General features: G+C 41.2%; 1 protein-coding gene across 6 annotated transcripts in view; it reads right to left on the minus strand.

Moving 5' to 3' along the window:
- Nucleotides 1-25,758, minus strand: part of GSS (glutathione synthetase) — a 106,969-nt gene that overhangs the window by 78,781 nt on the left and 2,430 nt on the right. For 4 of the 6 annotated variants that reach the window (XR_009558945.1, XM_030830810.2, XM_060284370.1 and 1 more), the window contains exons 2-10: nucleotides 25,255-25,389; nucleotides 24,398-24,475; nucleotides 10,506-10,651; nucleotides 8,126-8,201; nucleotides 7,684-7,823; nucleotides 6,867-6,983; nucleotides 3,434-3,514; nucleotides 3,259-3,336; nucleotides 1,665-1,731 (exon numbers count right to left, since the gene is read on the minus strand). Coding sequence is in view for 5 of the 6 variants with exons in the window: in XM_030830810.2 (XP_030686670.2) it covers nucleotides 1,665-1,731; nucleotides 3,259-3,336; nucleotides 3,434-3,514; nucleotides 6,867-6,983; nucleotides 7,684-7,823; nucleotides 8,126-8,201; nucleotides 10,506-10,651; nucleotides 24,398-24,475; nucleotides 25,255-25,383 (912 nt within the window). In the remaining variant the exon portion in view is untranslated. The remainder of the gene's footprint in view (nucleotides 1-1,664; nucleotides 1,732-3,258; nucleotides 3,337-3,433; nucleotides 3,515-6,866; nucleotides 6,984-7,683; nucleotides 7,824-8,125; nucleotides 8,202-10,505; nucleotides 10,652-24,397; nucleotides 24,476-25,254; nucleotides 25,390-25,758) is intronic. The other 2 variants (XM_030830807.2, XM_030830818.2) reach the window with 1 other exon arrangement.

Genomic DNA, 25,758 nt, shown 5'->3' on the forward strand with positions numbered 1-25,758 from the left:
CAGCAGAGAATCATGCCTCCCAGCTCTAGTCCCCATTCTCAGGCACTAGAGGGACAGTCTGTCCTTGACTCCAGACCACATCAAACTGCCCACAGCAGGATCAGGGCTATGGCCTGAGGAACACCACCCCCCCCCCATCCCACTCTCACCCCCAACGCATGCTGTCCTTTCTTTGATGTAGTCAGTCCACCTGCAGCATCTCTGCCTGGTCTTCAGCAATAACCCCAGCCACCTAACAACTAGGCTAGTGTTCTGGGTAGAGTTAAAGGTACCCTGAATAACAGAGAAAAACCCAGAAAAGTACCCCACTGTGGAAAGTAGGGAAAGCAAAACTCAGAGATGAGCAGGGCCTTGCTCATGGTCACCTGGCAATTCACTAAGCCTAGCAGATTTACCTCCATGTCTAAAACTGGTCTGAGTTTCTCAGTTCCCTAAAAATGTTCTCCCCCTTATGTACTAATTTCCCTCCTTGTTAACTCAATAAAGTTTTCTTTGGCCCTTTTCCCAAACCCCTTGTCCTGGAACCAGGACATTTTCCCAATAGACAGTGGGACTGACAAACCTGTGGGGCTGCAAGGTGGGAGTGAGGTGGAGGGATGGCATGCAATGAGGTTGAAAAGGAGACAAGAGGCAGATCCCTATACAGCTGGGCCTTAGGGAGGATCTTACAGTCAAAGAATTATCAATCTGGAAGGAGCTCCCTCAATTTTCTAGTGTAGTTCCTCACCTTACAGAAACTGAGCCCAGAAAGGTTCAGAAACCTGCCCCTGGTCACATAGAGGCAGAGCCAAATGCTCATGACCCCTAGACTACTGCTTATGGTATTTTCTAACTTATTTTCTCCTTTACCTTCTCCCAACTGAAAGCAGGGCTTCTTAGCTTCTCCATGCTGTGGATTAGGGGCAGGGGGAGGAGAATGATATACTAGGAAAGCCACTGGACTGAGAGTCAGAAAGTTTGGGAGCTCTCTGTGGGACCTTAGATAAGCACCTGCATCTCTCAAACCTTAGTTTCTCCATCTATATAATGGGGATAATTACACACCTCACAGAGTGGTTATAAGGATTAAATGAAATAGTGGATGTGGAATGTAATTTTGAAACTACCTGGTAGGATAGCAAGCTAAGGTGATATTATCATTACTGTCATTAACATGAATGGACAGCAGATAAAAACTTTCTGATGCAGATAAAAGAGAAGTAAGAGTTGGCAAGAAGGAAATGGTCAGTGGTGTAGTGGCACTGGTTTGCATTGGCTAGTGAGAGCTGACTGAATCCATCTCTTCCCAGCTCTGTTCAGAGATGTTAAGATGGGTAGCTTTGAAACTGGCCAGGATGGGAGTATTTACAACCTAGAAATCAGAAAATGCTACAAATAGGGGCTTGTCTCCACAGAAAGATTGTTACACATTTACCAGCAAAACAGTGTGAATGGCTGGTGCATTGTGGTTTCCTGAGGATTCAGATTCTAGAAGATTGTGTGTAGAGAGTGAGAGGTAGCAAAAAGCTTGTGGGAAGACAGGAAGTTCCAGCAGCAAGTTCCCTCAGGAAGAACTGAAGCCAGAGCTCAGGAAATAACCTAGGTTGTTGTGACACCTGAGTTGAATCTCTGAAGAACGATGGTAGGTCCCAGAGGCAAAGAATGGTCTAACAGAAAGTACCAACCTGTGGACTGTAATGACTTGGCATGTAGCCATCCCGGAAGTAAACCACAGCAACTTCCTGGTCGTCCCTAGAACACAGGATGGAGAAAGCTGTTGTGTTAAATTAAAACTGATGTGTTCAGGGACTTCCCTAGTGGCACAGTGGTTGAGAATCTGCCTGCCAATGCAGGGGACATGGGTTCGAGCGCTGGTCCAGGAAGATCTCACATGCCGTGGAGCAACTAAGCCTGTGCGACACAACTACTGAGCCTGCGCGCCACAACTACTGAGCCTGCGCTCTAGAGCCCACGAGCCACAACTACTGAAGCCCGTGTGCCTAGAGCCCGTGCTCCGCAACAAGAGAAGCCACCACAATGAGAAGCCCCCACACCGCAATGAAGAGTAGCCACCGCTCGTCCCAACTAGAGAAAGCCTGCGTGCAGCAACGAAGACCCAACACAGCCAAAAATAAATAAAATAAAATAAATAAATTTATAAGAGATAAAAAATAAAATAAAACTGATGTATTCAGTGGTTCAATCTATTTCAGGGTGCATCAAAATGCATTTGGCTTCTTTCTTTGAAAGTCAGTGCACAGGGGTAGCCTGAACAGGGATTCATTGGAAGTATGAAAGTAGATACCCACACACCATCAATGCTTCCACTAAAAAATGGAGGTATGCAGTGGGGAATGCCTTCTAATATTCCAGATCTAGAGTCATTCTAGTAAGGCCGAAGGCAACCACAATCAAATTAGGTAAATTTTTAAAAAGTGGGCTCAAAATTACTGAGCAGCAGAATCATATTGCTACATATAATCATACTGCTAGCAAAACACACTTGTATTTACACTGCTTAAAGTAGCTGATTTTTTTAAATGGTAGGGGGTGAGGGTGGGGAGATGCAAAATATGAATCTAGTTAAGCCACATACTGTCTTTTTGAACTTCTTCCCCTTTTCTTTGATTTATTTGATATTGTTTGATTTATCTGGAAAGTAAATTAATGACTTTGTTTTGTTAAGATAGAAGCGCACTTTGAAAATAGTAAGTGGTATTGTGAAACGCCAGGAGGTTCTTAATTTTAAGAATCACACATTTCCAGGTCTAAATACGTGTGCTGTAAGCAATGCTACCCAAATATGTGATACTGAAGTCACTTGGTGGTGGCCCCTGAAGGGAAGCACAGGGCCTGGCTTGGAACACAAATCCAGGCCCTTTGAGGTCTTGCATGAGACCTCAGAGAGCAACTCCCAGACCAATCAAAGAATGAGCTGGCTACTCCTCTTCCTCCTTGACTGCCCAACCCAACTGCCCAGGTCTGACTTGACTAGCCAAGAAGGGCAAGAAAACTTTTGGGAGCCCAGAGGCATATGAAAACCAAGGTTATCCCGAATGTCAATAGTTCTGATATAACCCGTTAGAAGCAGAACTTGGCATGTCCAAAATTTCCTGGGATGGTGGGATATTTTCAGAGTTCACCCTAAAGTTCAGAGAGAAGGAAGCAAGCCATCACATCTCCCAGAAGAAAGGATTATTTAGGGGAAGTAGGCAGCAGGATGAGTTTCCTAAATCAGCCCTCTATTGGATCCTTGGGGAATGCTCCCTGGACACTTACATAAACAGTCTTCGGTCCTGGTCTAGAGACCCCTTTTCAGAGACATCTTCAAACTTTCGCCGGATTACATGGATATTCCTGGGAAAGATGGGCAAGGCTCAGAGTGGATGCTCTGTTCTGAGTGGCTCTCCCCAGTCCTGGGGCTACACCTGGAGGTCTCCCCTCCTTTACTTACCTGGCCAGTAGCTCATTCTCTATGGCACGCTGGTCAAATATATTCCTTTCCTTCTCTTGGGCAATCAGTAGCACCCGAGCGCTGGGGAAAGAGCACAGGTGGCCCAAGGTGGCTACAAATCTTGTCTTCCCTTCATCCCACCCCCTCAGAAGTGAGAATGAGAACACGGCTTCCCTGAAAGAGTAGATATTCTCTCTACTCAGGACTGCCTCAGGCATAGACACCTGAGGCTACAACACATTATTTCCTGAATATAGAAAACTTGAAAAAATGGACATGTCTCTGCCCCTTCTCCAGTAGGTAGATGAAATATTGTAATGATGTCAATCTTCTGTGCAAATTAAAATTTAGATTTAAAACCATCTCAAAAACCCAAGAGGACTTTTTCTTAGAATTTAACATAATGATTCCAAGTTCTTCTGGAAGAATAAAGAAGTGAGAGTACTGAAGAATATTTTGTAAAAGAACAATGCTGGGAGTTAGGGGATAATGACCCTATTGCTAGATTGTGAATCATATAATAAAAGAGTGTGTGATTCTTTCAAAAAGAAAAAAAAAAAAAGAATAGCTCAATGGAATCCTCAATGGAATCCAACAGAAACACTATAGAGAAAACTATGAATAAGGCATTATCTCCTGGGGCCTCCCAACATTTCTGTGAGGTACACAGGGCCACGTTTGGTCCCACCGTATTAATGGGATCACTGGGGCTTACCTGGCCTCTTCCTTTCTGCTTATCCACATGTTTCTTAAAGGAGCAAGAGCTCGAGGACTCAGGGAAATGCTAATGTCAAAGAATTGTCTGTTTGGCTACCGACCAAGCTGTTTTCAGTTGTCAAGAACAGGTCCAGGTGTCTCCCATCAGACTCTCTTAGTGTCACTGCTCAGCAGTACCAAACTCCATTTTTGCTGTAGCTGTATTGCTCTGTGCCCAAGGCTTCTTGCTGAGCTCTTGGGTGGGCAGACTTGGCTTAGGATTTTAAGTGTGGATTCCTGACCTCCCATACTTGGCCTCTTGTCTATCTTTGCTTCTCCCTCCCTCAGCTGAACCTCTTGGACTACACTCTGCCTGACTCCTTTCCACTTAGCTAAAACACAGGTCCTAGTATGCCCCTTCTCCTGGCCTGCCTGAAATCTCACAAGCCATCTTGCCCTGAGAGAGTCCCGAGGGCCAATGACCTTGCTCTTTACTTTGTAGCCTGATCTGCTCTGCTCATGAGTGGGAGGTGGCACTTGGCCCAGGCTGGCCCACCTCCAAGGAAAGGTGGAGGAGAGGCTGTAGGTTAAAGTGGAACTGCATGCTCTGGTTAATGAAGCCTCCTGCCAAATAATCGGACTCAGACTCGGAAAACATATTCTACCTCCTCCTGCCTTTAATTCTGAGCAGTCTCTTGACAGCAGGTCTAGGAAAGTTATCAGCTAAGGAAGGTGAAGTAGCAGTAGCATGCTGACTGGGAATGAGGACTCCAGAGTCCCAGTGCTGGCTTTGCCAGTGATCTATGGTATACCCTTGGGTAAGTCAGTTCCTTTCCTTGGGCCCTGATTTCCTCATGTATAAGATAAGGGTGTTAAATAAATCATAGTTCCCAACCTTTTATATCAAGAATCCCATTTTCTTATCCCTACTCATTCTAACCACAGACACTATACTTTGAAAGAGTTTGAAAAAATGTCTAAATTGAAATCATAATTCATTTTCCTGGCTTAATTTTTAAAAATTCTTTTAAAATGTATGAGATAATTGATGAAAATTCATCTGCTCTACAAATGCTCGCACCTCAGTTTTTCAGTCTATACTATGGGACCATTCCTTTCAGAAGAACAGTGTAGTAGAGAGAACACAGGCTTTAGGGGCAGATAAACGTGAATTCTAAACTTACTAGCTGTGTGACTTTGGGCAAGTTATTCAACCTCTCTGAGCCCTCCATTTGCTCTTCTGTAAAACAAAACTCTTTAAATGGTAGTAATTATTACTATCATTATCGTTATTATTGAAAGTATCATATAATGACCCTCACTGAATTTTTTAAAGCATTTTTCAAATCTATGATTTCATTTAATTCTTACTACCACCCTTTTAGGTATTATTATTACCCCCGTTTTACAAGTTCGGAAACTGATGTTCAGGGAAAAGAACAGACTTTAGCAAAGGTCATATTTGGGTCAGCAGAAGTGCCTATTTGACTCTCAAAATGAGGGAATCCACTCCTGGCTCAGGGACCCCATAGCTCTTACCTACCAGTGCCTAATTCTGAGCACACAAGTCTTTTCTCTCCATGTTATTCACAGCCTGGCTAGAGAAACCCTCTGCAGCATTCGTCTATCAGCAGGTTCCCTAGGTGACCCATCTCCTGGCTTCACTCTTAAAATACAACCTAGCCAAGAGTTCTACTTGAAAAAATATTTGTCTGATGACTTCCAAATGCTCAGAGTCTGACGTTTCTTGAGTCTTAGTGAGGCTTAATAAGCCCAGAGAGGCTCTCTTGGAGGCAATAAAGTGATTAAGAATGCAGGTTCTAGAGGGAGATGGACTCTGGGCTCTACCACCAACTCACCACTTGACCTTGAACAATGCACTTCACTTCTCTGAATCTCAGTTTCCTCATCTTTAAAATGGGGGAGATGAATAATATCTACCTCAGAGTGTTTGAATTTAGGATTCAATGAGATCCTGTATGTGAAGAGCTTAGCACAAAGTGTGGCACTAGTAGATGCTCATTAAGGGTAAACTATTAATGCTATATTAACATAGCAATAACTGTTAGTACAGTGGCCGCTCACTTATCCAGAAGTCATATCTGGAACATCTAGCATCTTTACACATCTGGAACATGGTTGAGAAATAGGAAGGAAGCAAAAAAATGCCTCTGAACAGATACGATAAAATCTCTAAATCAAAGTTTATGCATTTACTCATCAAAAAGGCCCTCACACTCATTAGACACAAATATAACAGATCATTTGCTTTCCCAAACTACAAATCAAAAAAGAGGTATAAGGATGGCAGTGGAGATTCTAAATTCAAGCAAAGTGACAGCAGTAAGAAGAGCTGTTAGTAGGAAAACAGACAGAAAAACTATGAAAAAAAGAATAAGAGCATAAAGCCTAATAACTGGGGCCATTAGTGCAGGCAAACAACCTCACATGCCTCTCTCACTCCAGGTAGCACCCCTGCATTACATCAAGATGCAATCACTGACTGTCATAACCATCACCTGTAGCCAATGAGAAAAGATTAAATTATTATCAGCATCTCTTATTTAAGAAGGAAGCCCAAAACTCCATTAAAATAATTTTGGTACTTCAAAGTGTAAGCTTCTATTTCAAGAAAAATTCCCTTATGATTTCCTAATGATGTCAGGCAAAGAAGTTGCTGCATCCATGAATGCTGAATCTAAAGCAGGATTCTGCTGACACTTTCTCTTCCCCTTACTTGGCTGAGCCGTAGAGTTCCCAGGCTTTGGCAATCCCCATGGCCAATCCCTTGCTGGGATTATTGGAGAGGATCTTGGCAGCTTCTTTGGTCTTACCCAGGACATTGAGAACATGTCTGTTGAAAGAGAGATGCCTACTTAGTAACTGGATGGACCTGGAAGACCCTTCTGCCTGTGACTCATAGACAATTATAGGAACATCACTTTGAGAGTCAGCTGAGCACTAAAAAGCATCCTACCATCATGCTCTTGTAGGATCCACCTCAGGCTGGAATGTGTTGGGCTGCCCTAAGCCTGGCCCCTGGTGTACATGCCCAGAGGAGCCCTGAGACCCTGTGTTTCCACTCCACACAAGCCTCCCAATGAACTGAAGCCCCTTTACCTGAGTCCCAGGTACTGTCTGGAATCCAGCTACAGACCATCTGGAATCACAGCAACCTGGAGCATCACTACTGACTAGAAGTGGTTGTTGCTAGGGTCCAGCGCTCAGAAGGGAAGCCCCTGTTCCCTCTCTGCCTTGGATTCTGACCTCCTTTCAGGCTTCTTTCTTACCTCAGGACCCTCACAGATACTGTTCCTTCTGCCTGGAATACTAACTTGTACAATGAAGGGGCAGGACCAGATGAACCCTGAGGTTCCTTCTTTTTCTGACACACCAAGACTTAATTACAAGTGGAAACTGCTACGAGGTGGAAACACATGACCCAAGGCCCAGGAAGGCACAGTCAGCATTGGAGATCCCTGCCCCCACCTATGATTGTAGGCTCATCAGGCTGACACCTCACTAGTGTGCCCAGGATTGCCCAAGGGACCCACCGATGCACAGCAGGGGTCCGGGAGGCTAGGCCCCCAAAGCTGGCAGAGATGGTGTTGATTTCAATCTGTTTCAGGGCTGCAGAGCCATCTGCGTTGTGCTGGAACATGTAGTCTGAGCGATTCAGGCCCAGGAACACCGTCTGTGGGGAAAACTGAAGGCTGAGGACATTTGCCCAGGGGCTGACTCTGAGGGCCTAGCCACAGAGCAGACAGGTACCATGAACTCTATGCAAAGGTGCCAGCTAACACTCCCAAACCCAGTGGAATCATTCTTTGGGACATTCCAGGATTGGACACTAATGTATAAACCCAGTGGGGACCAATGAGAGGCAGATTCCCATGAGCTCAGGGACTAGGCCAAATTCTTCTGGTTAAAAAAAAAAAAAAGAGAACGAGATGGGAGGGGCAGGTCCCAGACTGGGGTGAAGTGGGGAATGGTTACCTGGGCAATGCCCTCTTTCAGGACTTGCTTGTGGATGTCAAAGAGATGAGCAGTAAAGTTGTCCCTTTTGATGGTGCTGAAAGAGGAAAGAGTATTTTCTAGGCTACATCAAACATTAAAGGTCAAGGATTTCCATTGTCTCCTGAATCCTCTCTGGGTCTACTGGCTCAAAATTGAACATCCACATCAACCCTGTAGAGAACAGTGGTTTAGAACCCAGCTTTAGAGCCAGATGGCTTGGGTTCAAATCCCAGCTCTACCACTCACTATTGGGCAACCTCAATCATATCTCCTCTATGCTTCAGTTTGCTCATCTGTAAAATGAAGAGGGATATAATTATATTTATAACAGAGAGTTGTAGTGAAGAGTAAATGAGATATTACATGTACAGAATTGAACATAGTGTGTGCTCCCAAGAAGAATTCAAAACTGGCATACGATATGACCATTGTGTAGTTGGTAAGCTTTCTAGTTGACCTAACATTAACTCTCCGTAGCTTCCCCTATGTTCTGGGACCTCCCAGGACAAGTCTTTTCCACCTCTTCCATGGCAGCACTCAGAGATTAGAAGACAGCAGTTATGCCCTGTGCCCCAAAAGGTTTTTCTGACTCAAGCTAAATATCCTAATTTTTTTCTTCAACCAGTCCTTATATGATGTGATTTCCTCAAGGAAGCCTTCCCTACCTGGGTCAGATCCCCCTGGTGTGCACTCTCATAGCACTGTGGACCTCTCCTCTATAGCACTGATTGCAGTTGTAATTTTCCATTTTATTTGTGTGATGACTAGTATTGTCTCTCCTATTTGACTATAAACCACATGAGGATGGGGACCATGTCTCTGCTAGCTCATCGTCATGGCCCAGTGTGCTACTGTGACATGTGGCATGAGGTAGGACCCAGCCAGTATGGTTTTCTGGAGCCTTAGGAAGAAACACCCACAGGTAACTAACTTGTTGCCTCTCAAGATTCAGGGTGGTCTCTGCATGCCTGCTCAAGCCTAACTCTCAGGCTCACCTTGTTACAGGGACCCCACTGAGCCCATGTAGCTCAGGCCTGCCCTGAAGTTCCTCTCTCCCCAGTCAGCTCTCATGGGGTTCCGCAGCCCTTGGTGAAGAGGAGAGTCCCTAAGCTGGGACTCTCCTAGGCTGCTATTCTAGCTCATGTGACCCTGGGCCTTTTCACCCTTACAAGCTAGGGTTTGTGTGTATTTCAGAGGAGAGGGTAATAGGGAAGACAGGGGTTGCAGAGATGGGCTGCAGGGAAGGTCTTACACATAACTGCAGCTTTAGGATAAAGGTCGTAAATCAGGCTGCTCATCTTTCCCACAATCTAGAATCACAGGTACAAAAGCTGGGCCCATCCCGAGAAAGATCTGAAGAAAAGGTGGCGGAAAGGTTTGTACATTCAGGACTCAGTGGGTTTTTAGCTCCAAGTCAAGGTTTCCAAACTTCTTACCATTATGAACCCTTCTCGTTTTCACCCTCACACCAATGTGCACATTTTTAAAAGATTTTGTGGGGACTTCACTGGTGGGCCAGCGGTTGAGATTCCGAGCTCCCAATGCAGGGGGCCCGGGTTTGATCTCTGGTTGGGGAACTGGATCCCGCATGCCGCAACGAAGACCCAGTGCAGCCAAATAAATAAATTTTTTTTTAAAAAAAGATTTTGAAAAATTAATGAGACATGCAATCATACACACACACACACACACACACACACACACACACACACACACACATATTTAATTCTAACTTAATTCTAAAATAAAGAAATTTCCCTTGCCCCAGGGCCTCAAGGGGAAAAAAGATCAAGGGAGAAGAGACAGAGAGGGGGGATAGAGTGAGTCATTTCAGGGGTTCTGTATCCTCGTGAACTGGGTGTGGCCCAGTCTGCACCCCGTCCCACCCAGAGATAAGAGGCCTGAAGTGACAAGAAAGGGTCACTGCTTAAGAGAAGTAGGAAATCTGACTTTAAACCCATAACCCCTCCTGCCCTCTGTTTTCTCTCAAACAAGGTTGACTCTCCCTAATTACAAATGGAAATTTCAGTCTTCAAAGCAGGGGGGTCAAGGGTCAGAGAATCACAGAATGTCAGTGTTGGAAGGGACCTTAGATTTAGGCCAACCTCCCATTTTACAGGTGAAGAAATTGAGGCCCAGAGAAAGAAAGGAACTTGCTTGAGGCCATATAAATAAGTGGTAGAGCCAGGGTTAGAAGCCAGGTCTCCTAACTTCTATTCTACAAATGTTTGTTTCTCCTGGGGAGTACCTGTCCCCAACCCCACCAAGTCACCTGCCTGAGTAATAGCTCATGACTCCCCAGTCTTCCAATGTCTTGGTTCTAGCACCTCACAGCCCCCGAAGCCCCACTGCCCTGTACCTGGAGAGAGTTTGCTCCAGAAAGGCAGCGTTCTGGCTGACAGCATCCACCAGCAGGTTGAAGTCCATTTGTACAGCATAGGCCTGCTCCAGCAAGGCACTCGGGACCAGTGAGGGGAAGAGTGTGAATGGGGCGTAGCTCACCACCTGATTGAGGAAAGAGTGCGCACGGGTAGAACACCTGTGAATGGGTTGTCTTCCTGCAAACATAACCCCATGGAAAGGGTGCCCTACATTTATTGAGGACACACAAACTACAGAATAGTGGTTACCTCTGGGAAGGGAGGGAGGAGAACAGGACGAGGAATGGGTATAAAGAGAACTTGCAGACTTTGTTTTTGGCCATTTTGCTTCTGATCATTTTTTTTCTTTTTAATGTAAAGAGATAAAATATTACAAAGTCTAGAAGACAAATAAACCAAAAAATTATTGAGCACTGACTGTGTGCTCAGCACTGTTTTAAATACTTTACGTGGATTCATCATTTAACCCTATGAGAAAGATACTATTATTATCTGTACCTAATAAATAAATAAGGGAACTAAGTCTCAGAGAGGTTAAGTAACGTCTCCAAAATTATATAAAGCTAATAGGTGACACTGGGATTTGAACCATGAATGTTACTAAACAACAACCACCATACACACACACGCACACGCACATACACACACATACTCTTAGCCAGTTCATATCCAAGCCCAGTCCCCTTGCCATCTGGTTGGGGGAGAGGGAGAGTCCTGCAGGTAGGGCTGCAGCAGAAGTGGACTCTGGTCTCCAGAGAAGGAGCCAGGAGTGGTTTCCCCCCAGTATTGGAGATGGTGACCCAGGTTGCCAGGCCTGGAGTTCAGCTGCATTCTGAGTTCTCTGGACTTTGGCAGAGCCAGGAAACCCAAATACCATCTAGAATACTATTTTTAGAAGGGGATAATGCGTTCTGAGATTTCCAACAACAAATGAACTAGAACTTGGGTAACAGAAGGTAAGATGACTTTGTGACTTATATTATGACTTTGTGCTTATATTATGAAGCATTCCTGAGTCTAACCTCTGAGTTAATATGCTTGTCATTATAATAGTATGAGTTAAGGGTGTTAGAACTTGGCATTTATATATTTATTTTTAAAAAAATTATTAATTTGAATGGATAATACAAACACATGATATAAAATCAAAAAAGACAGGATGCATAGTGAAAAGTACATCTCACTCCCACCCTAGCCCCAATGACCCAGTTCTCCTCCCCAGAGGCAGTGTCTCACATATCCTTCTAGACTAATGTATACGTATACATACATATTTTCTCTTTTTACACACACACAAGCATATAATACATACATTGTTCTGTCCTTAGCTTTATAAATATTTCAGAGACATTTCCGAATACATTCAAATAGAGCACTCTCATTCTTTTTATTTTATTTTTTTAACATCTTTATTGGAGTATATTGCTTTACAATGGTGTGTTAGTTTCTGCTTTATAACAACGTGAATCAGCTATACATATACATATATCCCCATATCTCCTCCTTCTTGCGTCTCCCTCCCACCCTCCCTGTCCCACCCCTCTACGTGGACACAAAGCACCAAGCTGATCTCCCTGTGATATGCGGCTGCTTCCCACTAGCTATCTATTTTACATTTGGTAGTGTAAATATGTCCATGCCACTCTCTCACTTCGTCCCAGCTTACCCTTCCCACTCCCTGTGTCCTCAAATCCATTCTCTACGTCTGTGTCTTTATTCCTGTCCTGCCCCTAGGTTCTTCAGAATCTTCTTTTTTTTTTTTTTAGATTCCATATATATGTGTTAGCATACGGTATTTGTTTTTCTCTTTTTGACTTACTTCACTCTGTATGACAGACTCTAGGTCCATCCACCTCACTACAAATAACTCAATTTCGTTTCTTTTTATGCCTGAGTAATATTCCATTGTATATATGTGCCACATCTTCTTTATCCATTCATCTGTCGATGGACACTTAGGTTGTTTTTTGAATTATGGTTTTCTCAGGGTATATGCCCAGTAGTGGGATTTCTGGGTCATATGGTAGCTCTATTTTTAGTTTTTTAAGGAACCTCCATACTGTTCTCCATAGTGGCTGTATCAATTTACATTCCCACCAACAGTGCAAGCGGGTTCCCTTTTCTCCACACCCTGTCCAGCATTTATTGTTTGTAGATTTTTTGATGATGGCCATTCTGACAGGTGCAAGGTGATACCTCATTGTAGTTTGGATTTGCATTCCTCTAATGGTTAGTGATGTTGAGCATCCTTTCATGTGTTTGTTAGCAATCTGTATATCTTCTTTGGAGAAATGTCTATTTAGGTCTTCTGCCCATTTTTGGATTGGGTTGTTTGTTTTTTTGATATTGAGCTGTATGAGTTGCTTGTAAATCTTGGAGATTTATCCTTTGTCAGTTGCTTCATTTGCAAATATTTTCTCCCATTCTGAGGTTTGTCTTTTCATCTTATTTATGTTCTCCTTTGCAGTGCAAAAGCTTTTAATTTTCATTAGGTCCCATTTGTTTATTTTTGTTTTTATTTCCATTTCTCTAGGAGATGGGTCAAAAAGGATCTTGCTGTGATTTATGTCATAGAGTGTTCTGCCTATGTTTTCCTCTGAGAGTTTTATACTGTCTGGCCTTATATTTAGGTCTTCAATCCATTATGAGTTTATTTTTATGTGTGGTGTTAGGAAGTGTTCTAATTTCATTCTTTTACATGTAGCTGTCCAGTTTTCCCAGCACAACTTATTGAAGAGGCTGTCTTTTCTCCACTGTATATTCATTTTGTATATTTTATCAAAAATACGGTGACCATATGTGTGTGGGTTTATCTCCGGCCTTTCTATCCTCTTCCATTGATCTATATTTCTGTTTTTGTGCCAGTACCATATTGTCTTGATTACTGTAGCTTTGTAGTAGTCTGAAGTCCGGGAGCCTGATTGCTCCAGCTCCATTTTTCTTTCTCAAAATTGCTTTGGTTATTCAGGGTCTTTTGTGTTTCCATACAAATTGTGAAATTTTTTGTTCTAGTTCTGTGAAAAATGCCATTGGTAGTTTGACAGGGATTGCACTGAATCAGTAGATTGCTTTAGGTAGTATAGTCATTTCCACAATGTTGACTCTTCCAATCCAAGAACATGGTATATCTCTCCATCTGTTTGTATCATCTTTAATTTCTTTCATCAGTGTCTTATAGTTTTCTGCATAGAGGTCTTTTGTCTCCTTAGGTAGGTTTATTCCTAGGTATTTTATTCTTTTTGTTGCAATGGTAAATGGGAGTGTTTCCTTAATTTCTCTTTCAGATTTTTCATCATTAGTGTATAGGAATGCAAGAGATTTCTGTGCATTAATTTTGTATCCTGCTACTTTACCAAATTCATTGATTAGCTCTAGCAGTTTTCTGGTAGAGTCTTTAGGATTCTCTATGCATAGTAGCATGTCATCTGCAAACAGTGACATCTTTACATCTTCTTTTCTGATTTGGATTTCTTTTTCTTCTCTGATTGCTGTGGCTAGGACTTCCAAAACCATGTTGAATAATAGTGTTGAGAGTGGGCATCCTTCTGTTGTTCCTGAGCTTAGAGGAAATGTTTTCATTTTTCCACCATTGAGAATGATGTTTGCTGTGGGTTTGTCGTATATGGCCTTCATTATATTGAGGTAGGTTCCCTCTATGCCCACTTTCTGGAGAGTTTTTTTTACAATAAATGGTGTTGAATTTTGCCAAAAGCTTTTTCTGTATCTGTTGAGATGATCATATGGTTTTTATTCTTCAATTCGTTAATATGGTGTATCACATTGACTGATTTGCATATATTGAAGAATCCTTGCATCCCTGGGATAAATCTCACTTGATCATGGTGTATGATCCTTTTAATGTATTTTTGGATTCTGTTTGCTAGTATTTTGTTGAGGATTTTTGCATCTATATTCATCAGAAATATTGGTCTGTAATTTTCTTTTTTTGTAGTATCTTTGTCTGGTTTTGGTATCAGGGTGATGGTGACATCGTAGAATGAGTTTGGGAGTGTTCCTCCCTCTGCTATATTTTGGAAGAGTTTGAGAAGGATAGGTGTTAGATCTTCTCTAAATATTTGATAGAATTCGCCTGTGAAGCCATCTGGTCCTGGGCTTTTGGTTTTTGGAAGATTTTTAATCACTGTCTCAATTTCAGTGCTTGCAATTGGTCTGTTTATATTTTTCTATTTCTTCCTGGTTCAGTCTCAGAAGGTTGTGTTTTTCTAAGAATTTGTCCATTTCTTCCAGGTTGTCCATTTTATTGGCATATAGTTGCTTGTAGTAATCTCTCATGATCCTTTGTATTTCTGCAGTGTCAGTTGTTACTTCTCCTTTTTCATTTCTAATTCTATTGATTTGAGTCTTCTCCCTTTTTTTCTTGATGAGTCTGGCTAATGGCTTATCAATTTTGTTTATCTTCTCAAAGAACCAGCTTTTAGTTTTATTGACCTTTGCTATTGTTTTCTTTGTTTCTATTTCATTTATTTCTGCTCTGATCTTTATGATTTCTTTCCTTCTGCTAACTTTGGGGGCTTTTTGTTCTTCTTTCTCTAATTGCTTTAGGTGTAAGGTTAGGTTGTTTACTTGAGATGTTTCTTATTCCTTGAGGTAGGATTGTATTGCTATAAACTTCCCTCTTAGAACTGCTTTTGCTTCATTCCATAGGTTTTGGGTCGTCATGCTTTCATTGTCATTCGTTTCTAGGTATTTTTTGATTTCTTCTTTGATTTCTTCAGTGATCTCTTGGTTATTTAGTAGTGTGTTGTTTAGCCTCCATGTTTTTGTATTTTTTACAGATTTTTTTCCTGTAATTGATATCTAGTCTCATAGTGCTGTGGTCGGAAAAGATACTTGATATGATTTCAATTTTCTTAAATTTACCAAGGCTTGATTTGTGACCCAAGATATGATCTATCCTGGAGGATTTCCCATGAGCACTTGAGAAGAAAGTGTATTCTGTTGTTTTTGGATGGAATGTCCTATAAATATCAATTAAGTCCATCTTGTTTAATGTATTACTTAAAGCTTGTTTCCTTATTTATTTTCCTTTTGGATGATCTGTCCATTGGTGAAAGTGGGGTGTTAAAGTCCCCTACTATGACTGTGGTACTGTTGATTTCCCCTTTTATGGCTGTTAGCATTTGCCTTATGTATTGAGGTGCTCCTATGTTGGGTGCATAAATATTTATAATTGTTATGTCTTCTTCTTGGATTGACCCCTTGATCATTATGTAGTGTCCTTCTTTGTCTCTTGTAATCATCTTTATTTTAAAGTCTATTTTGTCTGATATGAGAATCACTACTGCAGCTTTCTTTTGATTTCCATTTGCATGGAATATCTTTTTCTATCCCCTCACTTTCAGTCTGTATGTGTCCCTAGGTCTGAAGTGGGTCTCTTGTAGACAGTATATATATGGGTCTTGTTTTTAAATCCATTCAGCCAGTCTATGTCTTTTGGTTGGAGCATTTAATCCATTTACATTTAAGGTAATTATTGATATGTATGTTCCTATTACCATTTTCTTAATTGTTTTGGGTTTGTTATTGTAGGTCTTTTCCTTCTCTTGTGTTTCCTAGAGAAGTTCCTTTAGCATTTGTTGTAAAGCTGGTTTGGTGGTGCTGAATTTTCTTAGCTTTTGCTTGTCTGTAAAGTTTTAATTTCTTCACTGAATCTGAATGAGATCCTTGCTGGGTAGAGTAATCTTAGTTGTAGGTTTTTCTCTTTCATCACTTTAAATATGTCCTGCCACTCCCTCTGGCTTGCAGAGTTTCTGCTGAAAGATCAGCTGTTAACCTTATGGAGATTCCCTTGTATGTTATTTGCTGTTTTTCCCTTGCTGCTTTTAATATTTTTTCTTTGTATTTAATTTTTGATAGTTTCATTAATATGTTTCTTGGCATGTTTCTCCTTGGATTTATCCTGTATGGGACTCTCTGGGCTTCCCAGACTTGATTGACTATTTCCTTTCCCATATTAGGGAAGTTTTCAACTATAATCTGTTCAAATATTTTCTCAGTCCCTTTCTTTTTCTCTTCTTCTTCTGTGACCCCTATAATTCGAATGTTAGTGTGTTTAATGTTGTCCCAGAGGTCTCTGAGACTGTCCTCAATTCTTTTCATTCTTTTTTCTTTATTCTGCTCTGTCGTAGTTATTTCCACTATTTTTTTAAAAAATAAATTTATTTATTTATTTATTTTTGGCTGCGTTGGGGCTTCATTGCTTCGCGCAGGCTCTCTCCAGTTGTAGCGAGCAGGGGCTACTCTCTTTTGTGGCGCACGGGCTCAGTAGTTGTGGTACATGGGCCCAGCTGCTCCGCAGCATGTGGGATCCTCCCAGACCAGGGCTTGAACCCGTGTCCCCCGCATTGGCAGGTGGATTCCCAACCACTGCACCACCAGGGAAGTCCCTTTCCACTATTTTATCTTCCAGGTCACTTATCCATTCTTCTGCCTCAGTTATTCTGGTATTGACTCCTTCTAGAGAATTTTTAATTTCATTTATTGTGTTGTTCATCATTGTTTGTTTGCTCTTTAGTTCTTCTAGGTCCTTGTTAAACGTTTCTTGTATTTTCTCCATTCTATTTCCAAGATTTTGGATCATCTTTACTATCATTACTCTGGATTCTTTTTCAGGTAGACTGCCTATTTCCTCTTCATTTGTTTGGTCTGGTGGGATTTTACATTGCTTCTTCATCTTCTGTGTGTTTCTCTGTCTTCTCATTTTGCTTAATTTACGGTGTTTGGGGTCTCCTTTTCGCAGGCTGCAGGTTCATACTTCCCGTTGTTTTTGGTGTCTGCTCCCAGTGGCTAAGGTTGGTTCAATGGGTTGTGTAGGCTTCCTGGTGGAGGGGACTGGTGCCTGTGTTCTGGTGGATGAGGCTTGATCTTGTCTTTCTGATGGTCAGGACCACGTCCGGTGGTGTGTTTTGGGGTGTCTGTGACCTTACTATAATTTTAGGCAGCCTCTCTGCTAATGGGTGGGGTTGTGTTCCTGTCTTGCTAGTTGTTTGGCATAGGGTGTCCAGCACTGTAGTTTGCTGGTCATTGAGTGGAGCTGGGTCTTAGCATTGAGATGGAGAACTCTGGGAGAGCTTTCGCCGTTTGATATTACGTGGAGCCAGGAGGTCTCTGGTGGACCAATGTCCTGAACTCGGCTCTCCCACCTCAGAGGCACAGGCCTGACACCTGGTCGGAGCACCAAGACCCTGTCAGCCACATGGCTCAGAAGAAAAGGGAGAAAAAAGAAAGAGAAAATAAAATAAAATAAAATAAAGTTATTAAAATAAATATATTAAAAATTTAAAAAATTTCAAAAAAAGAAAAAAAGGAAGAAAGAAGAGAACAACTAAATCAAAAAGCAAATCCACCAACGATAACAAGCACTAAAAACTATACTAAGAAAAAAAAATGAAAAACAAAAACGGACAGACAGAACCCTAGGACAAATGGTAAAAGCAAAGCTATACAGACAAAATCACACAAAGAAGCATACACACTCACAAAAAGAGAAAAAGGAAAAAAATATATATATCTTTTGGGAAGTCTGAGGTCTTCTGCCAGTGTTCAGTAGGTGTTTTGTGGGAATTGTTCCACATGTAGATGTATTTCTGATGTATTTGTGGGGAGGGAGGTGATCTGCACGTCTTACTCCTCTGCCATATTGAAGGTCTCTCTCATTCTTTTTAATGGTGGTATAGTATTCCATTCTTTGTATATACCATAATTTATTGAATCTAGCTTTCTATTATGAACATCAAGGTGGTTTCCTTTGTTTCCTCCATTACAACTTGATGTTTCCATGAACATCCTAGAATATACATTCTAGGTATTTTGTGTGTGAGAAGGTTCATAAATTTCTAAAAGTAGAAATGTCAGGTAATTAATGTAAGTCCAATTAAAATTTTCAAAATAATTCCTAAATTGCCATCCTCAGCATCAATTTAAGACAAAATTAAGGAAGGGTGTTTGTGAGAGTAAGGTTTTTTTTAGCTTGAAGCCTTTAGGAGTTAGAGTAGGAAATACTGCACATACGTAAGGGGTGACTTAATACACTGAATGCATGTGTGAAAACTGCAGGGGTATTTCCTTGGTTTTAAAGCTCAGAACTCTGACTCCTCCAACAAATCTCATGTGGCATGAAAAACTCCCAGAGAGTTTTTCTGTTAAGACTTCTGCCTCTGTCCACGTGACTCATTATGCCCACTTGGATTTGGGATCAATAGTATAGCGCTGTTTTCTGCTGTCCATAGGCTAAAGGCTGAAACACAGTCTTTTCACTTTCAATAGACACACAGACATAGAGTCATATTCTTCTATTATAAGAAAAACTATAGCACATGCATGGCAATAAACACTCATCTTCACAGCCAGGAAAACAATACAACAGAGAGTGACAGAAGTAAGAACCCCACCTTATCTAAAGGGGGCAGTCATAACTCCACTCTAGCCAATTGCTGCCATGAAGGAAAGTGAGCCAGGATTGCCAAATGACCTGATTTTTCAAGGTAAGCTGGGTATTTAGAGTTTTTTTTTTTAATTTCATGATTTTAAAAAATGTTGAATAAACAAAATAAGAAATGAAAGAGGAGAAATAACAACTGATACCACAGAGATATAAAAAATCATAAGAGAATACTATGAACAGTCATATGCCAACAAATTGGACAACATAGAAGAAACAGACAAATTTCTTGAAATATACAGCCTGCCAAGACTGAATCAAGAAGAAACAACTTGAACAGAGCAATCACTAGAAGTGAAATTGAATTTGTAATAAAAATACTCCAAGCAAACAGAAGTCCAGGACTGGATGGCTTCACAGGGAACTTCCACCAAACATACAAAGAAGAACAAATACCTATCTTTCTCAAACTATTCCAAAAAATTGAAGAGACTGGAGCACTCCCAAATTCATTCTACAAGGTCACCATTACACTGATACCAAAACCAGACAAAGACACTACAAATAAAGAAAATTACAGGCCAATATCTTTGATGAATATAGATGCAAAAATTCTCAACAAAATATTATCAAACTGGATCCAACAATACATAAAAAGGATCATACCCCATGATCAAGCTGGATTTATTCCAGGGTCACAAGGATGGTTCTACATTCACAGATCAATCAATGTGATACACTACATTAACAAAAGGAAGGATAAAAATCACATGACCATCTCAATAGACACAAAAAACACATTTCACAAAATTTAACATCCATCCATGATAAAAACTCATCAAAGTGGGTATACAGGGAGCACACCTCAACATAATAAAGGCCATTTATGACAGACCTACAGCCAACGTAATACTCAACAATGAAAAGCTGAAACCCTTCTTGCTAAATTCAGGAACAAGTATGCCCACTCTCACTGTTTCTATTTAACCTAGTATTGGAAGTCCTACACACAGCAATCAGACAAGAAAAAGAAATAAAAGGTATCCAAATTGGAAGTGAAGAGGTAAAACTATCACTATTTGCAGATGACATGATACGTTATATGGAGAACCCTAAAGTCTCCACCCCAAAACTATTAGAACTAATAAATGAATTCAGCAAGATAGCGGGATACAAGATTAATATACAGAAATCTGTTGCATTTCTACATTATAATAATGAAATATCAGAAAGAGAAAGTAAAAAATAATCCTGTTTAAAATCTCAAAAAAATAAAATCCCTAGCAATAAGTTTAACCAAAAAGGTAAAAGACTTATACTCTAAAAACTATAAAAACATTGATGGAGGGAACTGAAGATGATTCAAAGAAATGCAAAGATAGCCCATCCTCTTAGATTGGAAGAATTAATATTGTTAAAATGGCCATACTACCCAAAGCAACCTACACACTTAATGCAATCCCTATCCAAACACCCATGACATTTTTCACAGAACTAGAACAAATAATCCTAAAATTTATATGGAACCATAAAAGACCCTGAATTGCAAAGCAATCCTGAGAAAAAAGAACAAAGCTGGAGGTATAACCCTCTCAGACTTCAGACTATACTACAAAGCTAGAGTAATCAGAACAGCGTGGTATTGTTACAAAAACAGACACATAGATCAATGGAACAGAATACAGAGCCAGAAATAAACCCATGCACCTATGGTCAATTAATCTACCACAAAGGAAGCAGGAATATGCAATGAAGAAAAAACGGTCTCTTCAATAAGTGGTGCTGGGAAAACTGGACAGCCAAATGTAAAACAATGAGATTAGAACATTCCCTCATACCATATTCAAAAATAAACTCAAAATGGTTTAAAAACCTAAATGTAAGACCTGAAACCATAAAATTCCTAGAAGAGAACACAGGTGGAACACTCTTTGATGTAACACAAAATGAAAAGACAACCTACGGAATGGTAGAAGATATTTGCAAATGATGCGACTAACATGGGGTTAATATCCAAAATATACAAACAGCTCATATAACTCAATATCAAAAAAACAAACAACCCAATCAAAAAATGGGCAGAAAACCTGAATAGACATTTCTTCAAAGAAGACATACAGATGGCTAACAGGCACATGAAAAGATGCTCAAGATCACTAATTAGAGAAGTGCAAATCAAAACTACAATGAGATATCACTTCACACCTGTCAGAATGGCTATCATCAAAAAGACTACAAATAACAAATGTTGGAGAGGATATGGAGAAAAGGGAACCCTCATACAGTGTTGGTGGGAATGTAAATTGTTTCAGCCAGTATAGAAAACAGTATGGAGGTTATTCAAATAACTGAAAACAGAACTACCATATGATCCAGCAATTCCATTCCTGGCTATATATCCGAAGAAAATGAAAACACTAATTCAGAAACATACACCTTAATGTTCACAGCAACACTATTTATAATAGCCAAGATATGGAAGTAACCTAAGTATCTATCAACAGATGAATGGATAAAGAAGACATGGTATATATATTCAATGGAATACTACTCAGCAATAAAATGGATGAAATTCTGCCATTTGCAACAAAGTGGAGATATTATGCTTAGTGAAATAAGTCAGTATGATATCAGCATACTGTATAATGTCACTTATTTATAGACTCTAAAAAATAATACAAATGAATGTATATGCAAAACAGATTCACAGATGTAGAAAACAAAGGGGTTTCTATATGTGGTTACCAAAGTGGGGAGGGACAAATTAGGGGTATGGGATTAACAGAAACAAACTACTATATATAAAATAGATAAGCAACAAGAATATACTGTATAGCAGAGGTAATTATACCCATTCCATTGTAATAACCTATAATGGAGTATAATCTGCAAAAATACTGAAACACTATGCTGTACACCTGAAACTAACACAATATTGTAAGTCAACTGTACTTCAATAAAAAAAAATGTTGGCTCTGACTTTTTAAAGACAATCTGGTGAAAAACCTGTTAATAATGCTTGCCTCTGGGGAGGGAAAACCATTACTGGAGGAAGGACTTATTCTACACTGAATACCCTTTTGAATTTTGTACCCTGGTCATGTATTTTAAAAAATAAATTAACTCTCTAAACACTGCAGAAGCCAACTATTTAATCTGCACGTGGCTGGTCTGTAGGCCTGATCTACAGGATAAAGTTCACACTCTTCTTTTGCCCAGTACCCAAAGCCTCTTGGCTGTCTGACTTTGGCCTGACTCTTTCCCACTATATCCACTTATGTCCCCTGCATTCAGCTGCATTCTCTTGAACATGTTTTGCCTTTTCCTTCTTTGGGGCCTCTGCTATGCTGTTCCTTTCTGTGATTGGACTTTTAAGATATAGTTCAAATACTACTAATGAATTGATCCTTCTTCCAGGTGTCCTATACAGTATCCTAGGAGAGGCAGTAAAAAATGTAATTTCAGAGCATGGACTCAGGAGGCAAACTCCTTGGATTTGAATTCTGGCTCTGCCAATTATACCACCATTTAAATGACCTCTGGGAAGTTACTTAACTTCTCTGGGCCTTGGTTTCCTCATCTCTGCTGTGGTGAGGATTAAATGAGTTAGAGATTCCAAAATGTTTAGAATAGTGCCTGGCAGGTAGTAAATACTCAGTCATAGAACTGACATTATTATTTTTTTAAAGACTTTTTTTGATGTGGACCTTTTTTTTTTTTTTTCGGTACATGGGCCTCTCACTGCTGTGGCCCCTCCCGCCGTGGAGCACAGGCTCCGGATGCGCAGGCTCAGCGGCCATGGCTCACGGGCCCAGCCGCTCCGCGGCATGTGGGATCCTCCTGGACCGGAACACGAACCCGTGTCCCCTGCATCGGCAGGCGGACTCTCAACCGCTGAGCCACCAGGGAAGCCCCTGATGTGGACCATTTTTAAAGTCTTTATTGAATTTGTTACAATATTGCTTCTGTTTTATGTTTTGTTTTTTTGGCCATGAGGCATATGGTATCTTAGCTCCCCGACCAGGGATCGAACCCGTACCCCCTACATTGGAAGGTGAAGTCTTAACCAGTGGACCACCATGGAAGTCTCCAGAACTGATATTATTTAATTTTGTCTTGTGGTACATTCTCCAACTAGACCATGAGCTCCAGAGGTCAGAGCCTCTGGCTGACTCACCTGTGTCTTCAGTGCCTAGAATGGCCAGGCATAGAACAGGCACCTGGTAAAGATTTGGAATGAAATCCCCCACACATACATACACATACACACATTTCCTGTCTTTTTTCTCTGGACTGGAAATCTCACTGAGGACTGTGCCTTTTCTAGGCTCCATTGACTTCCAGAAGGACCAACTGTTGGACCTGCACACAATACCTACTGATTAACAGAAGAAATAAAATCTCGGAGTGGAAGGTACTTCATCATGGGTTCACACAAGAAGTTCACAAAATCTGAAGTTCACAAACCATGCAATTATATTCCCAAAGCCAGAGGCAGACTTTTTATAGTATCAGCCTACCTTAGGTGACAGCCATTCTCATTCACTTGGGCCTCAGTAAAGTTATTGAATTTGGACTCTCTATCAGGCCCTTAACTAGGTTCTGGGCACACAGAGACAAAAGAGTATGTGGCTTGGTAAAAAAAGTATGTGGCTTGGGACTTCCCTGGTGGCGCAGTGGTTAAGAATCCACCTGCCAATGCAGGGGACATGGGTTCGACCCCTGGTCCGGGAGGATCCCACATCCCACATGCCGCAGAGCAACTAAGCCCGTGCACTACAACTACCGGGCCTGTGCTCTAGAGCCCGCAAGCCACAACTACTGAGCCTGTGTATCACAACTACTGAAGCCCACGCGCCTAGAGCCCATGCTCCGCAACAAGAGAAGCCACCATAATGAGAAGCCCGCGTGCCACAACGAAGAGTAGCCCCCAGTCACAGCAACTAGAGAAAGCCTGCGTGCAGCAACGAAGACCCAAAGCAGCCATAAATAAATAAATCTAGAAATTGGTTTTAAAAAAAAGTATGTGGCTTAGTTACTAATGTGGATAATCATAAGGTATATGTTAAGGCTAGAAGAGCTTGTCTAATATGCTTCTTTGTGTAAAAAATGGGGAAAAGGAATATATACGTATTTTCTTGTTATGAGTAAACTAACTAAAGAATAAAGAAGAATACTAAAACACGGTTGCCTTCAGGGAGGGAGAACTGAGTGGCTAGGGAATGTGGAAGGGAGGGTTAAACTGTAAACTCTTATACCCTTTGAATTTTGAAGCTTGAAAATGTCTTACTTAGTCACCAAATTAAAAGTTTTTCTTTTTTAAAGGATGAGATTTTTTAAAGATGTGGTTTAGACTAAGCAGGTCTACTTTTATGTATCAACCCTAGAGAAACATACAGGTGCCCAAACAGGCATGTACGTGGACGTTCCCTGTAGGGCTATTTGTAGTCATAAAACGTTAGAAATTACCAGAATAGCCATCAGTAGAGGAAAGCTAAACTGTGATCCATTCACACTTGGAATCCTATGCATCAGAATGAAGCTGACCTTTATGGAGGGAGTTGGAAAGAGTTCAAGACAGATGGTTAAATGAAAAGAAAACAAAAATATATCACAGCATAATATATATCATCCAATTTGTCTTTTAAAAACTATATACAGTTGACCCTTGAACAACATGGGTTTGAACTGCACGAGTCCACTTATACGCAGATGTTTTTCAATCGTGGATACTACAGTACTACGCAATCTGAGGTTGGTTGAATCCGTGGATGCTGAACCTCTGATACAGAGGAACCGCACGTATGGAGGGCCGACTATAAGTTATATGCAGATTTTCAACTGCGCAGAAGGCTGGCACCCCTAACCACAGCACTGTTCAAGGGTCAACTATATTTCTTTATATACATATATATGTATGTAAATGCACAGAGAAAGACCTGGAAGGATATACCACAAACTAATTACAGAGAAGGCAGGGTGACTAGGGGCCCTTAAAAAATAACAGTTTACTGGGCAAGGTGCTTCACATGAATTACCTTCTAATTCTCTTACCAACTCCATGAGGTAGTCCCCATTATTATTCCTTTTTATATTTGAAGAAACTGTAGCTGAGAGAGGCTATGTAACTTGCCTAAGTCACACGTCAAGCCCCAGACTTAAATTTGATTACTCTAGCATGGTGCTTTTTAACTTTACATACTTCTAGAGATCAATTTTAATTATTGAAAAAAAAGATAATCCAAAGGAGCTGCCTCCAGCCTGGCAGGGGCCTAGTAGGACCCAAGCAGCGTGGTCAGTGCTGTGAGGAGGGGTCAGGGGCTTACATCCGAGGAGCTGGGCTCTTGTGAGGTCCTCAGCAACACTCCCTCCGCCAGGGCCCGGTCCACAGCCTGCCTTGCTAGCTCCTCCAGCTGCTGTTCATCCTGCAAGAGGCTCCCCCAGCCGGTGGCCATCCCGACCTGCAACAGAAGGAGAGAGAAGGGCTGACAGATGGCCTGGGGCCCCGCAACTGGCAGTGTGGTACGGGGGAGCGAACACTGGCTGGCAGTTCTTAACAATTTCCATGAGCACAAAATGGAAAGCTTGACAAAGCATTTCCACTGACACTCCTTCTTTTGAGTCCTAATCCAATGATGACCTTATTCTCACAGCAAGGAAGTGGAGGCTCAGAGAGATGAAATGACTTGCCCAAGGTAATGACTAGTAAAACCTGGACTTGAACTCGGGTCTCTGGACTCCCAGCCCAATGCTTTCCATTGGAGAAAGAGGCACTAATAACATATGTGATCGTGGCAAGTTCTTTCTCCTCCCAGAGCTGCAGGTTCTCT

The sequence above is a fragment of the Globicephala melas genome, chromosome 15 (genome assembly GCF_963455315.2).
Source record: "Globicephala melas chromosome 15, mGloMel1.2, whole genome shotgun sequence".
Taxonomy (NCBI): domain Eukaryota; kingdom Metazoa; phylum Chordata; class Mammalia; order Artiodactyla; family Delphinidae; genus Globicephala; species Globicephala melas.